The 18,349-nt window shown below is 36.0% G+C and overlaps 1 protein-coding gene across 2 annotated transcripts in view; it reads right to left on the reverse strand.

Annotated features, from left to right (window-relative positions):
• Positions 1 to 4,530: 4,530 nt before the first annotated feature.
• The window catches only part of PNPLA8 (patatin like phospholipase domain containing 8), a 47,964-nt gene continuing 34,145 nt past the window's right edge, over positions 4,531 to 18,349 (reverse strand). The window contains exons 9-10 of one of the 2 annotated variants that reach the window (XM_033088443.1): positions 15,810 to 16,005; positions 4,531 to 5,631 (exon numbers count right to left, since the gene is read on the reverse strand). In XM_033088443.1, the coding sequence (XP_032944334.1) occupies positions 5,357 to 5,631; positions 15,810 to 16,005 (471 nt within the window). In that variant the 3' untranslated portion in view covers positions 4,531 to 5,356. The remainder of the gene's footprint in view (positions 5,632 to 15,809; positions 16,006 to 18,349) is intronic. The other variant, XM_033088444.1, reaches the window with a different exon arrangement.

An 18,349-nucleotide genomic window follows, 5' to 3' on the forward strand; every position in this document is an offset into this window, starting at 1 on the left:
TTGTACACTGAAAACTATAAAACATTGCTGAGAAAAACTTTTCAAAATATCTAAAACGGAGAGATGGTACATGTTCATTCTATGCTTCAAAGGACAGACACCACTGAAAGACTCGATATTGTTAATATGGGGTCGGCCCGGTGGCTCAGGTACTTGGAGCTCCATGCTCCTAACGCCCAAGCCTGCCGGTTCGATTCCCATATGGGCCGGTGGGCTCTCAACCACAAGGTTGCCTGTTTGACTCCTCGACTCCCGCAAGGGATGGTGGGCTCTGCCCCCTGCAACTAAGATTGAACACGGCACCTTGAGCTGAGCTGCTGCTGAGCTCCCGGATGCCTCAGTTGGTTGAAGTGCATCCTCTCAACCACAAGTTTGCCAGTTTGACTCCCACCAGGGATGGTGGGCTGTGCCCCCTGCAACTAGCAATGGCAACTGGACCTGGAGCTGAGCTGCGCAATCCACAACTACGATTGACTTGGAAAAAAAAAAATCCTGGAAGTACACACTGTTCCCCAATAAAGTCCTGTTCCCCTTCCCCAATAAAATCTTTAAAAAATATATTGTTAATATGATGGTTGTTTCAACTTTATACATTCAATGAAATCTCTACCAGAATTCCAGCAAGCCTTGTGTGTGTGTGTGTGTGTGTAAACTGACAAGCTGATTCTAAAACTTACATGAAAATGCAAAGGAACCAGAAGAGCCAAAATAAGTATATTGTCTAATTTCAAAACTTATATAGCTAGAGGAACCAGGACAGTGTGGTACTAGCATAAGGTTAACATACAGATCAGTGGAACAGAACAGAGTCCAGAAATAGACTCAACTATAAAGACAACAGATTTTTGACAAAAGTTCAAAGGCAATTCAGTGGTGAGAGGGTTGTTGTTGTTTTTTGTTTGTTTGTTTTTTCCAGCAAATGGGGCTGGAACAACTTGATATCCCTATGAATGACTGACTGACTAAATAAAACAATGAAAAGTGACGCTTATTCACACCAGACACAAAATCAACTCAAAAGAACAAATTGAAATAAAATAGTTCAATGTAAACTGAATGCTTTTCTAAACTACCTTATCGTACAGTCTAGTTGTAATTTAAATTGAGAATATTGTATGTTCACATAAAAAAAATGCTAAGCTGACCTTCATCAAAATTATAAACTGGTATGCTTGCTTTAAAAGACACTATTGAGAAAACAAAAAGGCAAGCCACAGACTGGGAGAACACAGTTGCAAATCCTGTATCTGGCAAGAGATTTGAATCCAGAATATATAAAGAACTCTTACAACTCAATAATAATTAGACAAACCAATTTTAAAATGGGCCAAATATTTGAATGAACATTTCACCAAAGATGTACAAATAGTTAATAAGCACATGAAAAGATGCTCAACATCAATAGTCATTAGGGGATTGCAAATGAAAACCAAATGAAATAGCATTACTTATCCCCAGGATGGCTATAATTAAAAAGACAACCAATATCCAGGGTTGTTAGAAAACGTGGAGAAACTGGAATGCTCGTAGTGATGCCAGGAGTGTAAAATGGTACAGACACTCTGGAAGACTGGTTGGCTGTTTCTTAAAAGGTTAAACACACACTTACTACATAACTGCAGCAATTCCACTTCCACATACCTATTCAAGTGAAATGAAATCACGTATCCTCACAATGGCTTTATACATCAGAGGTAAATACTGAAAACAATTCAAATGATCATCAACTTGTGAATTAAACAAAATGTTGTGTATCCATGCAATGGGATGCTACACTCAGCAATAAGAAGGAGCCAACTATTGATACACGTGAAAGCCTGGATGAATCTCAAAAACATTCTAAATGAAAGAAGCCAATGTAAAAGATTACATATTGTGTGATTCCAGTTATATGAAATTTCCAGAAATGATAAATGTATACAGACAGAAAGCAGATCAGTAGCTGTCTGCATCTGGGGACAGGAGCAGGCAAGGACTACAAATGAGCACGAGGGAACTTCTGATAATGGGACTGCTCTAATACTGGATTATGATGATGGTTGCACAACTCTATAAATCTACTAAAAACTACTGAATTGTACAGTTACAATGGATGACTTTTTTGGCATGAAAATTATACTTCAATAAAGCTGTAAAAGAGGATGATGCCAAATGAAAGTAGGAATTGATCAAATATGGGTGAAGTCAGGCATGGAATAAATATGGCAGCTGATTGTTTATACAACGAATAATGAACTTTTGAACCTAGCTAATTGGGAGAAATAAAAAAGTTAAAAATACTTATAATTTTCTTCATTTCACTATTATTTAATTTGCTATAGGCTTCCTTTCCTTACCTGGAAATAGGCATAATAATTGTACCTCGTTGGGGAGATGGGTGAAAAGGGGGAAGGAAAATAAATAGTGCCGTCTTCACAGGAATATGAGACCTAATGAGATCATGGACATAGAGCTTTCAGTCCAGTGCTTGGCATACAGGCCATTCATAATCATAAAAATATTCAGGTTTCTTGTATAGATGTGAAAATACTTAACAAAACAGATTTACGCTTATCCGTACCCTGCACGGTAGCAAGTTCCCATCCTTCAGAAGAGTGTTCTTTATTTGTTCTTTCCTGGAAAGAAATCCATGCTGCTTTTGAACAAAGGAAAGCACTGGCTTCATTATAAAATGAGGGTTATCTCAGGTGAATTACATAGTTCTTCAGGTAACCAGTTTTAAGTACAAATGGGAACAAGGAGTGAAAACTGGTGCACTACACAACTGGGTGGATCTTTCGTTAGAGAGAGAAAAGAGCTAAAAAACAGGAACAAGGACATGGGAACATCCTTAGGTGCCAGGCTATGTAGTTTAAGAAGCTATGGCCAGAGTACACTTATATATTGTACTGCTATTCAAGTGGGAAATAATCAGCCAAGAAAAAACAAGGGACAGAGAGTTAACTTCAGCTGTGAAACAGGTGAACTGGATCATGTTGGGACAAACGACCTTATTTTATGATAGACGCATATATGTAAAATGCATTAAATATTACTTTATTGTGTATGAAATTTGGTTTGTTACAAAGAATACCCAGAAATATTCTAATTTCTAATTATCTGTACTTTTCTTTTATTTACAAGTCTTTTTAGTTGCATATGAATATGCAGTATTGGTTATCTGAAAGGATTATTTTACATTATCTTTAGAAATCATTGGTAGCTTCATATTTAATTATGCTGCATCTAAAAAATGTAATTTGGATGTTAAAATCAATGTTTTTAGTCGTATTACTAGCACTGATACTTGTGAAATACTCAAAACTGTGACTAGAATTATTTTTGGAGCATAGGTTAAATTTTGAGCTTTGAACTCTAGGGTCCTAGCTATTTCAGTAATCAGCAGCTCTGTAAGTGAAAAGGGGAGGCAGCTGTCAATAGCTGCTGGGGAGTGGGAAGCTCAAAGGGAGCGCCTCCATCCTACCACCGAAACAAAGTTGTAAGATCCTTTCTGTCCCCTCAGACTGCAGGCTGACGTTTTGTGACTTTCTTCGTGCTCAGATTCCTTGGATATCTACTTTCTCCTGGATAAAATGTGGTGTGGGAGGGAAGAAATGCTTGGTGTAATTGTAACCCAGGCTGGGCTCTCTCCACCCCCTAGGGGATATCCTACTCAGCCCATATGCCTCTAGGGACAACTCTTTCTGGGACACTATTTTTAACAGAATAGTATCTGCAGCAAGAACAGACTGGAATATCACCAGCATATCATTTATTACAGAAATAAGAATTTTGAGACATCCAAGGCCTGAGCATCAAAACAATTTTTATTCTTTATATTTCTTATATAATTGATGAGTTGGAGAGTTTATTTCATTTTATTTCTAAAATAGACTATTCTTCCGTTTTGCTTTTGAAAAGAACAGATATTTTATTGGTGTAGGTCTGACAATTCATTTTCACATTTCTTCCTATCTTTCACTTGTATGTTTGCAGAATTTGCTTTTTAGGTTGCCATAAAGAAGAGCAAATAAGATCTTAGAGCTAGCTTTCCTCACTTTACAAATGAAACATCTGAAGCACAGAGAAGTTGTCCACCTTCCTCAAGGTCACAAACAGAAGGACTGTGCATCAGCACTGAGATTATCACCCATCTCAGCTGCCCTCAGCACTCTGAACCATACCTCGCTGCCTCTGAATCAACGCTGCAGAGAAGCAGTATGACAACCCAGGCAACAGGGGTTAACTTAGTTTATATGTAGGACGCAAAGGGCACTTACCTCTTTTCATTTTTCTTGACAAATCTGAACATGATGTAAGGATTTAAAAGGCAGATAGGTAACACAACAAAGATGAACTTGGTTGGCATAAACAATGATTCGAGTTGGTGTATACGTTATTAACCTCTGTGAAATCCAGACAAGTTAAAGGAGTTAATAGGTAAAAGAAGCCTATTATTTTTTTAAGCATATAGTTGACAGGTATATTCAAATGTTACAAAGAGATGGGCAGCTACATTATGAACAATAAATAATTTTAAAATGACAGCCTTTTAACAATAGATTATTTCAATAGTTTATTTTTGTTAATTACAGGGATATAGTCTCAGTAAATTCAAGTAATTAATGTTATAACAGTGAATGATAAGCTAGAGCTAGACAAGTTAACATAATAGCATTATCTTGAAATTTCAGGGGGAAAAATGATTGATTAAAATTTCACCTTTTTGAACCAAACAATGTTGAAATAGAAAACTGTACCTGGTTCTTTCATATTTCAAATGTAAAAGTCCTTTGATAGAGAAAAATTCCACTTTTCTGCATTTGTTTAAACGATATTATAGTAAAAGGCAACACTTGAATTGCAAAATGTAGCTCTTGAAAACTGTGATGTAAATTTAAGAATTAGCTTTTCCAGATTGAAGAAAATCAATGATCAAATAAATTCAACATGATTACGGTGACAAAGCAAAAATACCTAGTCTAATATGATATTTTCAGTTCTTGTTTGGCACATATATTAATAAATTTTCAAACATCAAACAATATAACACCAATATCTACTAAAACCAACAAGCACAGTAAGATTCCTAAAGCACACTTAATTATTAACATCATAAAAACCTATGAATTCCCATAAGAATTCCCTTATGAATTCTGTAACTTAGCATACCCTCTGTGCTGTGAAAGCTGGTCCAAGCATGGTCTTTTTCAGGATTCCTTAGAATGTGTAAGTATTTTAAAGTTAACTCATGCTGAACCCTACAATTCCTTATTGAATTCGGTGTGGCTTCTGAACAGGCCTTCATCTCTGAGAACATGTATGTGTGTGTGTGTGTATATATATATATATATATATATATATATATATATACTCATCACAGTTTTGAGAAGAATGGAAGGCCTTCATACATGTCAGTTTTTAGTTTAATCCAATCATTAATTTTCTGCAGAGTTGTTTTTTCTTGACTTAATATTTTTGCAAGTTTTTTCATTTTTTCTTCATTTCTTTCTATGTACTTCAACCCTTCCAACTGCAGCTGATCCAGCTTTTCATTTCGACTTTCATCTAGAGGTATGTTTTCACACATTACAGGATTGAATCTAAAATAGGTGTCAGGAGGTAACAGGCCATCAAGCATTATATGAACTTCTGTTAAAACAAACAAAGAGAGGATAGGGTGGATAAGAAAACTGAATTTTTCTGCAATGATCTAATTTTATCTTTATTTAAAATAACGATTTAAATTTAAAATCTTCTTTTATGGCAAATTACAAAGCCTTGCTTATTTCGTCACTCCAGCTAATTAACAATAGGAAGTAAGATATCCATAATAATGAGTGTAGCTATAAAATAAAATGCATCTCCCAGAATACTTTATAATTCTGCTAAATTAGAATACTTGCTCCAGTGTTCTGTTCTCTCTGTTTTTGGTCACACTGAAACGCCTTTCTAACCGTTTTTTAAATTTTTTGGGATCATCTTTATTGAGGCATAATTTACAAGGTGTGATAAAAAAATATGGTGAATGTTTAAATAAATAAAAAATTATTAAAAGACTCATTGCCATTAATCCCCCTGAAAATACTCCACCTCGCTTCGAACACACTTATCCCACTGTTCTGCTCACTTTCTGAAGCAGTTCTGGAAGTCCTCTTTCATAAGTGTCTTTAGTTGCACTGTCATGGCTGCCTCGATGTCCTGAATCATTTTGACTTTGGGGAAGAGCCAGTGGTCGCATGGTGCCAGATGCAGTGAATAAGGTGGATGAGGAAAGACCGTACTGTTTTTATTTGACAGAAATTGCTATATAACAGAAGTGATGTGTGACATGGAGCCTTCTCGTGATGGAGGATGATTTACGGCACAGTTTAAAACACCCCTTCTCTCAACCATAGCTCATGTCCGACTGACTGCACCGAACAAGTTTAAACTTGTCACACAAGTTCGACACACCACTTCCCATATGGAAGATCCCTACCTTTCCATCACATGTCACTCAGCAGCAACATTCACTGTATTTTTTGATCACACCGCTTACATACAAAATTCACCAATTTTAATCTGACGAGATTTGATAAATGTATACACTTATGTAACCACCGCAAAAATCATGACAGAATATTTCCATTACTCCAGAAAGTTCCTTCATGGCTCTTTATAGTTGGTCCACCCTTAACCTTTGCATTTTTTTTAGAATTTCACATAAACAGAATCATAAGGATATAGCCCTTATGTCTAACTTTTACTTAGCAAAATGCTTTTCAAATTCACCCAAGTTGAATTCACCCATGTATGAATAGTTCCATCTTTTTTTCTGCTGAGTAGTATTCCATTGTACAACACAGCACAATGTGTTCTCTCTAGCTCTGGTTCTCTTCAGTTTTTAGTTATTAGGAATAATGCTGTTATAAACATTTGCACCTAAGTCTTTGTGGATATGTGATTCCATTTCTCCTGGGTTAATACCCAAGGATAAAATTGCTGGATCATAAGATAGCAGTATGTCTATCTTTTTAAGAACCGTAACACGGTTTTCTGTTTTCCAAACGGCTATACCATTTTGCATTCTACCCATCAGAGTTCCCGCTGCTCCACATCTTCACCAAAACTTGGTATTGTCAGTCTTAATTTTAGCCATTCTAGAGGATGTGTAGTGGTATCTTGTTTTAATTTTCATTTCCCTAACGACTAATGATGTTGAGAAGTATTTCATGGGCTTATTAGTCATTTGTATATCTTCTTCAATGGAGTATCTACTCAATTGTTTTGCCCATTTTTTTCGCTGAATTTGTTTGCTCCTTTACATATTCTTTATGTATATAATGTAAGAATTCTCTCTATACTTTGGATCTGATTATATATTTGGTTCTGATAATGGGTCAGATACATTTCACTAATATTTTTATTTCAGTCTATAGCTTGTCTTTTCATTTTATTAAAAATGTCTTTTGAAAAGCAAAATTTGTAATTTGATGAAATCTAATTTACCCATTTTTCCTTTTTTTTGGTTCATGCTTTTTTGTGTTCTATCTAAAAAATCTTTACCTAGCCCAAGACCAGTAAGATTTTCTCCAGGGTATTCTTCTAGAGGTTTTATTATAGTTTTAACTCTTAAATTTAGGTCCATGATCCATTTCAAGTAAATTTTTGTATATGGTGTGAAGGGTCAAGAATGGTAAGGGGACAATTAGATAACTATATTCAAGAAATTGAATAAATATTTTTTATTCAACTTGAGCAACTGTCCCAGTACTATTCCTTGAAAAGAATAGCTTTTCCATACTGAGTTACCTTTGTCAAAAATCTGCTGAGCTTCTACAGATTAATTTCTGTACTCTCCATTATGTACTCATTAATTTACATGTCTATCCTTATTACATAGTCCCTTGCTTACTGTAGTTTCATAGTCTTGAAATCAGAACTTGTAAATCCTCCAACTTTGTTATTTTTCAAAATTGTTTTGGCTAATATAGGTCCTTCGCATATCCATATAAATTCTTCATTAACCAACATGAAGACAGTATTTCACGTTTCTCGAAAATTTCAAATGAGCCCATCATAGGGCTTGCACAAGATGTATGTATAAGTATTAGTAAACTGGATGATTAAAGCTCTCTTTTTTCTCAGAAAAGTGATTACAGTAAGGGTATTTTATTGCTTTGACAACAAAATTTGACACAGTGAAAAATCCAGTATATCAACTTTTCTTGGGTTATCATTTAACAGATAAAAGTCCTTAGTGGGGAGTTTAAGATACTCACATAGGTTAATGAGTTAGCTAATAACATGATTATATGGAAAAAATGAGGTTCAGAAGCAACAGCGCTGTTAGGCAGTAACAACTCTTTTTTTAAATTTAGTAACTGATCTCATATTGGATTAAAAATAAAATAGTAAAATGAGATCTAGATCTCAAGGTCAAAACTAGAAATTCAACAAATACTGACTGCCTACAAAGTGCTAGGCATTGAAGTTACCATAGTCAAATGGGTAAGTTCCTGCCTTATGCTCTTATAGGATAGAGAAATAATAAACAATTAAACAAGCAAATATGTAATAAATTTATGTATATTAAATATTTACATATATCAAATATTTAATTATATATATTATATAATATATATAAATGTGTATGTGTGTGTATCCATAATGACATAAATGCTCCAAGAAAAAAACAACAAAGAAAGACACAGGATAAGGGGTCAGAGTGAGATGATGAGGGGGTTGGAAAGTTCTCTCTGAGGAAATCACATGTGAAGAGAGACCTGAATGAAATAAAGGAGTGAATCAAGCATATATCTGAGAACGGAATTACAGAGAGAGAATATAGCAAGTGCAGAGGCCCAGAGGCAGAAGACTTGTTAGCAAGTTTGAGGAACAGCAAGAATTAAAGTGTAGCTAGACACACTTTATAGAGGGGATACATTCTGAGAAGGGGAGAAGAGATATATTCAAAGGCTACGTCTTATAGAGGATCCAAGATGGCAGAGGAGATAAACGCTGTGTTTGCCTTTTCCCGTGACCATATTAAAATTAAAACTGAATTATAGAACAATCAACCTGGAGAAACATCTGAAATCTAGTTGAACAGAAGTCCTGTAGCTAAGAATATAAAGGAGCAGCCATGTTGAGACTGACTGAAAAGGTGGAGACATGAAACGGGCTGGCCCCATACCTATGTGTGGCAACTGAGAATCAGGAGAGATCTCGGCAACAGAGATTCCCCCTGAAAAAGCAAGGGACCCCAGGCCCACACCAGGCTCCCAGCCAGGAGGACCAATGCCAGGAGGAGGAGCCCCCACTATATCTGGCTATGAAAAACAGTGGGGACACTGACCATCTGGGTGGGAAAGAAGCCTGCGGGAAACCCAGACATCCCTCTAAAGGGCCTACACACAGACTCACTCTCAGGCACTCACCGTGGGCTCCAGGGGAGGTACAGTGACTTGGAAGGAGTCAGACAGACAGAGAAAGAGACTGAGTTGTGGAGCTTCAGGGTGAGGACTGGAGGGACAGTCGCCATTTTCCCTTATAGAATCCTCCTGCCATGCAGCCGGCAGGTGGGTGCCATCTTTCCAGTGTTGAGCCCTCCCTCACATGGCCAAATTTGAATCTGCATTTTCCTGGTGAGCTCCGCTCACTTCAACCTGGTGACTGCCTGAGAACCCACCTTTCCCATCTCGCATACTACATAAGGCTCTATCAGCAGCTGAGCCATCTGGGAACTGGCAGGTGGCAGCAGGCCTCAGGGTGTCCTGGGGTTTTTGCGAAGCTACCCCAGGACCAGAACTGATGGCAGCCCTCCTGAATTCACAGCATGGCTTCTCCCAAGTGCCTCTAGGTCCAGCACAGGGAAAGACCAACTGCAAATTGCTTTGTAGCTCCTATCAGGTAGTCTCCAGCTGGTCACAGGCTGTGGCTGACCTGTGCCTATACTGGAGCCCCTCTCAAGAGGCCCTGGAGCCAACATATCTGAAGGTCGGCTTTAGAGCACTGAAGCGCAGGCACTCCCAAAGGGTGGTCTCAGCAGGCACCGGAGCCCTCTGGTAAGGACCGCTGCACAGCAGCCAAAGCAGGTGACATGGGAAAAACCCCATAGCTAGTCAGCCTGAGGGTCAATCCCACCCACTGACATGCCAAAAACAATCAACGCTCAACTACAACAGGAGGGCACACACAACGCACACAAGAGACACTCCTGGAGCACCTGGCAGAGGTGACAAGGGAGACTGGGCACCACAAGGAACCAACTACATGAGGCCACCTGGCCAGACTGCGGAGATACAGATTTACCTAATACACAGAAACAAACACAGAGAGGCAGCCAAAATGAGGAAACAAAGAAATACATCCCAAATGGAAGAACAGAAGAAAACTCCAGGAAAAAAACTAACCAAAAAGGAGGAAAGCATCCTACCAGATACAGAGTTCAAAACAATGGTTATAAAGATGCTCAGTGAACTTAGTGGAATAATAAATGAATTTAGTGAGAACTTCAACAAAGAAATAGTAAACACACAAAAGGATAAAAATTCATAAAAAAGAATCAGAAATGACAAATACAATAACTGAAATGAAGAATACAACAGAAGGAATCATCATCAGACTAGAAGAAGTAGAGGATTGAATCAAAGATTTGGAATACAGGTTGCTACCCAATAGGAAAAGGAGAGAGAAAAAAAAAATCAAGAAAAATGCAGGTAAGTTTAAGACATCTCTGGGACAACATCAAGCGTAAAACCATTCCCACCACAGGGGTATCAGAAGGAGAAGAGAGAAAACAAGGGGATGAGAATCTATTTGAAGAAATAATGACTGCAAACTTTCCTAACCTGGTGAAGGATACATACATACAAATCCATGAAGCACAGAGAGTCCCAAACAAGATGAATTCAAACATGCCCACACCAACACATATAATTAAAATGGCAAAAAGGTTAAAGACAAAGAGAGAATCCTAAAAGCAGCAAGACAAAGGCAACTAGAAACTTACAAGGGAGATGCCATAAGACTGTCAATTGATTTCTCAACAGAAACTTTGCAGGAAGGAAGAGATTGGCACAAAACAGTCAAAGTGATGAAAAGCAAGGACCTACAACCAGGACTACTCTACCTAGCAAAGCTATCATTTAAAATTGAAAAAGAGATAAAGATCTTTCCAGACAAGAAAAAGCTAAAGGAGTTCATCGCCACCAAACCAGCATTACTAGAAATGTTAAAGGGATTTCTTTAAGAAGAAGAAGGGGGGAAGAGAGAACAAAAATATGCATAATAAAATGTCAATAAATATGTATCTATCAATAATCACTTTAAATGTAAACAGATTAAATGCTCCAATCAAAAGACATAGGGTAGCTGAATGGATAACAAAACAAGAGCCATAAACATGCTGTCTACAAGCAACCCACTTCAGACGGAAACACACACACAGATTGAAAGTAAAGGGATGGAAAAAGATATTTCACTCAAATGAAAATGAAAAAAATAAAAAAGCTGAGGTAGCAATACTTATACCAGACAAAACAGACTTTAAAACAAAGACTATAATAACAGACAAAGAAGGACATTACATAATGATAAAAGAATCAAATCAACAAGAGAACAGACGCTTTTAAACACTTATGCAACCAACATAAGAGCACTTAAATATATGAAGCAAATATTGACCGACGTAAAGGGACAGCTAGACAGTAATACAGTCATAGGAGGGGCCTTTCACACCCCACTGACACCAATGGACAGATCTCCCAGACTGAAAATCACTAAGGAAACAGCAGCCTTAAATGATACACTAGACCACATGGATTTAATTGATATTTTTCGAGCATTTCACCCCAAAGCAGCAGTAAATACATTCTTTTCAAGTGCACATGAAACATTTTCCAAAATAGACTATATGTTAGGTCATAAAACAAGTCTCAGTAAATTCAAGAAGATTGAAATCATATCAAGTGTTTTCTCTGACCTCAATGGTATGAAACTAGAAATCAATTACAAAAAATAAAACTGAAAAACACACAAACACACGGAGGCTACGTAACATGTTACTAAATAATGAATGGGTCAACAATGAGATCAAGGAAGAAATCAAAAGATATCTTGAAATAAATGAAAAGGAAAACACAATGACCCAAAATCTATGGGACACAACGAAAGCAGTCCTAAGAAGGTAATTCATAGCAATGCAGGTCTACCTCAAGAAACAAGAAAAATCTCAAACAAATAATCTAACCTTACATTTAAAGGAACTGGAAAAAGAATCGCAAATAAAGCCCAAAGTGAGTAGAAGGAAGGAAATAATAAACATCAGAGTGGAAATAAATGAAATACAGGCTAAAAGAAGCAATACAAAAAGCAATGAAACCAAGAGTTGGTTCTTTGAAAAGATAAACAAAACTGGTAAACCTTTAACCAGACTCATCAAGAAGAAAAGACTGAAATAAATAAAATCAGGAATGAAAGAGAAGTGACAATGGACACCACAGAAATACAAAGGATTACAAGAAAATATCATGAACAATTATATGCCAACAATTGGACAATCTGGAAGAAATGGATAAATACATACAATCTTCTAAGACAAAATAAAAAATACACAGAAAATCTGAACTGACCGACTACTACTAACGAAATTGAACCAGTAATCAATAAGCTCCCAAAAGACAGGTGAATTTTACCAACAAAGAATTAACAGATCCTTCTCAAACTATTCTAAAAAGTTCAAGAGGAGGGAAAGTGCCCAAATTCATTTTATGAGGCCACCATTACCCTGATTCCAAAGCCAGAGAAACATATTACAAAAAATGAAAACTACAGGCCGATATCTGTGATGAACATACATGCAAAAATCCTCAACAAAATACTAGCAAACCTAATTCAGCAACACCATTAAAAGTATCATACAGCATGATCAAGTGGGATTTATTCCTGGGGTACAAGGTTGATTCAATATCCACAAATCAAATTACGGTGATACACCATTTAAACAAAACGAAAGATAAAAACTATGTAATCTCATCAACAGATGCAAAAAAAGCATTTGATAAAATCCAGCATCCATTTATAATAAAAACTCTCAGCAAAGCGGGAATAGAGGGAACATATCTCAACACAATCAAGGTCATATATGACAAACCCACAGAAACATAATAATCCATGGAGGAAAGTGAAGAGTTCTCCCTAAGATCAGGAACTAGACAACAATGCCCACTTTTACCACATTTATTCAACATAATATTGAAATTCCTAGCCACAGCAATCAGACAAGAAAAAGAAATAAAAGGCACCCAAATTGGAAAGAAGTAAAACTGTCATTATTTGCAGATGACATGATACTATATAGAGAAAACCCTAAAGATTCCACCCAAAAGCTTAGAACTGATCAATAAATTAAGTAAAGACATGTACTTGGAAAACTGTAAGACACTGAAGAAACAAACTGAAGAAGATACAAATAAATGGAAGCATATACTATGCTCATGGATAGGAAGAATAAACATCTTTAAAATGTCCATACTACCCAAAGCAATGTACAGATTCAATGCAATCCCTATCAAAATACTGATGGCATTTTTCACAGAAGTAGAATAAATAATCTTAAAATTTATATGGAACCATAAAGAACTCCAAATAGCCACAAAGATCTTGAGAAAGAAAAACAAAATTGGAGGTATCACGCTACCTGATCTCAAACTATACAGCAAGGCTATAGATATCAAAACAGCATGGTACTGGTATAAAAACAGACACATCAATCAATGGGACAGAGAATAGAGAACCCAGAAATAAACCCACAGCTATATGGTCATTTAATCTATAATAAAGAAGGCAAGAATATACAATGAGGTAAAGACATTCTATTCAAAAAATGGTGCTGGGAAAACTGAACAGACACAGGCAAATGAAAATGGACCACCTTCTTACACCATATATAAGAATAAACTCAAAATGGATTAAAGACTTAAATGTAAGCTCCAAATCAATAAAACTCCTAGAAAAAAATATAGGCAGAACATTGTTTTTAGTAATAGTTTTTCTGATCTACCTCCTTGGGTAAGGAAAACAAAAGAAAAAATAAACAAATGGGACTACATCTAACTAAAAAGTTTTTGCACAGCAAAGGAAACCACCAACAAAACGAATAGAGAGCCTATTGAATGGGTGAAGATATTTGTTAATGATACATCTGATAAGGGGTTAATATCCAAAATTTATGAGGAACTCATACAACACCAAAAAATCAAACATATTATGAAGTGGGCAGAGGATGTGAATAGACATTTCTCCAAAGAGGACATAGAGATGGCCAATAGACATATGAAAAGATGCTCAACGTCACTAATCATCAGAAAAATGCCGATTAAAACTACAATGAGATATCACCTCACACATGTCAGAAGGGCTATTATGAAAAAAAATCAACGAACAACAAATGTTGGTAAGGATGTGAAAAAAAGGGAACCCTTGTGTACTGTTGGTGGGAATTCAAACAGGTTCAGCCACTATGGAAAATGGTTTGGAGGTTCCTTAAAAAATTAAAAATAGAACTACCTTATGAACCAGCAATCCCACTTCTGGGTATTTACCTGTAGAAATTCAAAACATTAATTTGGAAAGATATATGCACCCCTATGTTCATTGTGGTATTACTTACAATAGCAAAGATATGGAAGCAACCCAAGTGCCTGTCAATAGACAATTAGATAAAGAAGATGTGGTACATGTATACAATGGAATATTACTCTGCCATAATAAAGAATGAAATCTTACCATTTATGACAACTTGGATGGATGTAGTGAACATTACGCTAAGTGAAATATGTCACACTGAGAAAGACAAATACCATATGATCTCACTTATATATAGAATCTAAAGAATAAACTAAACGAACAAACAAAACAGAAAACAGACTCATAGATACACATAACTAATGGCTGCCAAAGCAGAGGGATTTTGGGGAACCGGGTTAAAAAGGTAAAGGGATTAATAAATACGAATTGGTAGTTACGAAACAGTCACAGCATGTAAAGTGCAGCATAGAGATTATAGTCAATAATGCTGCAACAACTATGTATAGTGCCAGCTGGGTACTAGACTAATGGGGGGATCACTGTATAAATTATATACATGTCTAACCATGTGTTGTACACCTGAAACTAATACAAAATAATATTGAATGTCAACTGTAACAAAAAAGTTAGAAAATAAATTTAAAAAATAAAGATTATATAACAAATAAACCAAAGGCTAAATCTTAGCGGGACTAGTAAATTTCAGTGAATGAGACTTTTGGATTTTGTTCGAGGCATCATGGGAAGCTTAGAGGTTCTGAGCAGGGTAATAGATATGGTTTTTGTTTTTAAAAAATCACTTTAGTCTTTATGTGAGGATTAGATTATAAGGGTAGCAAGAGTAAAAGGCCATATTCTAATTCCAGTTTGCCTCCACATTACTAAATAATCTAATTCCATAGTACTCTAATTCTCACTGTTATGTATATATTTGAACCAACCTGACTCCTTTTCTTTTCCCTGTTGCTTAACTGGCTTAAGAGTCTCCAGCTAGGCTTCTGTGCTAATCCAGCTTTAGGTACTTCTCCAATTGTAAGTAGGCAAAGGCAGCACTAGCTTCCGGAAGAACAGTCTCTGTTCTAGGGTTACTTCGAAGAAATGGGTGAGGAGAAATGGAAATAACAGAAGACTTGTGCCCAGGTGCTTCCTAAGCCTATTATACAGACATAACATACTCTTTTGCAGGTAGCGTTAGCACATTCTACCAAAAGCTGCATTTTAGGAGGTAAAGAGCTCGAAGGTAGCAAATAACTAACCTTCTGTATCTGTAGCACTGTTGATAACATTCGACAGTTTGGTTTTCAAGCTTGTGTATGTCATAGTGTTTTTCACATCACTCTCGTAACGTCCAGTGCCTAGGGACACGATGCACTCTAAAGGGACATCTGGCCAAAGGCATTTACACTCATGCATTGCTAATGCTGATGGGTTATTCAGAAGCAAGCCTCCATCCTGCAAAACATAAGTCAAGAAAATAGAATACAGAACTCTTAGAAGTGAAATTCTATTTTATGAATATGAAAACAATATTTTAAACACTTTGAAATTTACTCACAGGAAAAGCTGAACTACATAATAAATTCAACAACAAATTATTTAAAAACGAACAGTTCCTTCAAAGTAAATTTACATACTACAGCTGCAAAAAAAGTTATGCAAAAACTGGCCTTATTAAGCTTTTCTTTCCTATTATGAACTTCTTTGAGCTTCTTAGATTGCTTTGCATATTTTGCTCAAAACTACTGAAATGAACTGAATTACTTCTAAAAGATATATTATCCTTGTTTAGTGGTTAACATAGATTCTATGTAAAACCTAACAAAAAAATTGTGGTTCTACCAAACAAAATGAGTTCACTCACAAGTCAAATATAACCAAATTAACTAATTTAAGCTGAAATTTTATTAACAATACAATTTAAAAGTATATTCATTATAATACAGATATAATCTAAACAAAGTAGGGAAACTGTATTCCTAAGCATTTACAATAATCAATATTATTTTGAAGAATTCAAAAGGAAGGGTAAAATATGCTGATAGAGCACTACCAAAACACAGGAGAATAAAAGTAGATAACTAGTCTCATATCCCTTGGGATAAACCTCCCTTGGTATTAGTGTATCCATTCAATTTTGGAAAGCTATAAACTGTTAGAAAATTGTGCCTTCTAACAAGCCAAACTCTCTCTCCCTGTAACTTTTACCTATTAATTCTAGATTTTGAACTTTGAAGTTACAGAGAATTGGGCGTCTCCTAATCCCCCAGTCTAACCATTCAGGAATTATTCGCCGTTTTCTGAATGAGCCCCATTCTCTAGCCTCATGCTTTGCATGTGTTGGCTCAACTACCCCCCTTGGCCCACAGTCCAGGAGTCATTCATTCTAGCAAGAACCTAACTGAAACAATCTAACATACTGAGTAGAAAACAGTCCATTTCTACTGGTACACTGCTGATACCAGTACATTAAAAAACAATTTTGAAATAGCACCTTCCATAATGATAGGAAGAGAACTACCTTAAATTGTCATGCAATAATACACTTTAAATGAAGGTACCATAATTATAGTAATTCAAACATTCTTGAGTAAAGATATATAATCAATTTTTTTTCTTGTGGAAGACATAGTTTTTCAAAATTCTTTTTTATTGTATTAATATGGTAAAATTATGGCTAGGATCTTTGGCAAATGAACTGCTTTGTATAGCAGTTTTTAGACCAGTTTGTGTGTATGTACAGGTGTGCATGTATATGTGTATGTGTGTGTGTGTGTGTGTGTGTGTGTGTGTGTGTTTAAATAAAACTTTCTACAATAAGTTATATACTTTTTTTTTTTTTTTTTTAACTTTTATTTAAGTGTGCTTTTCCAGGACCCATCAGCTCCAAGTTAAGTAGTTGTTTCAATCTAGTTGTGGAGGCCACAGCTCACAGTGGCCCTTGTGGGGATCGAACCGGCAACCTTGTTAAGAGCATCAAGCTCTAACCAAATGAGTTAACCGGCCGCCCCCAGCCATACTTTTTAAAAAAGAGTAATAGTATTTAAATTTTTTCTTGAGGATTCAGGATTGTGGGGGAGTAACACAGATCAGGACTACTAATACTTCTAATTCTAATCTCAGCTCCTCTCCTTATTAGCTCTTTGGTTAATGTATCGTGACTTTTAAAATAAAGTCTGACTAGGTTATTTTTAAAGTCCATTCCAGTTCCAAAATTTTATGATTAGGTATTGGATTGAGTATAGATACACAACAATTTTAAATGGGCTCAATGGCAATTCATTTTAGTACTGGCCCCAGAACTTTAAAAAGTTTTTGTTGACAACTTCCTTTTGAATAATTTGCAAGTTTCTGATAAAGGTAAAAAGAACATGCAGCAACCCAACCTCTAGCGAGGTAATAATATGCCTGCCTTTTTACAAAATTAGTGAATCAAAAGGGTCAAAGAAACTTCTCCCAAGTGGTTCTCTTTCCTTGTGGAAAATCATCTACCCCCTACCTCCACTATTATTAGTCAATAATCAATATAATTTTGATTACCCAATATTCTCTGGCTCAAGGCCCCACTAAAAATAAGATGCAGGATTTTGTGTACTAATGAAGTATACGTATATAACTGCTACTAAAATTTTTCATGCAACGTGAAGGAGAAACACTCCTCACCTTTTTGTGAATTTATGTTCAGTTACTATAGGAAGGTCAGTATTTATTTCATAAATCATAACGGTAACTCTTTATTTTAAACATTACCAAAACAACTTTTTTAAAATCACGTATTTCAAGTAACACTCTGGTTTGA

This window comes from Rhinolophus ferrumequinum, chromosome 20, assembly GCF_004115265.2.
Source record: "Rhinolophus ferrumequinum isolate MPI-CBG mRhiFer1 chromosome 20, mRhiFer1_v1.p, whole genome shotgun sequence".
Classification (NCBI taxonomy): Eukaryota; Metazoa; Chordata; class Mammalia; order Chiroptera; family Rhinolophidae; genus Rhinolophus; species Rhinolophus ferrumequinum.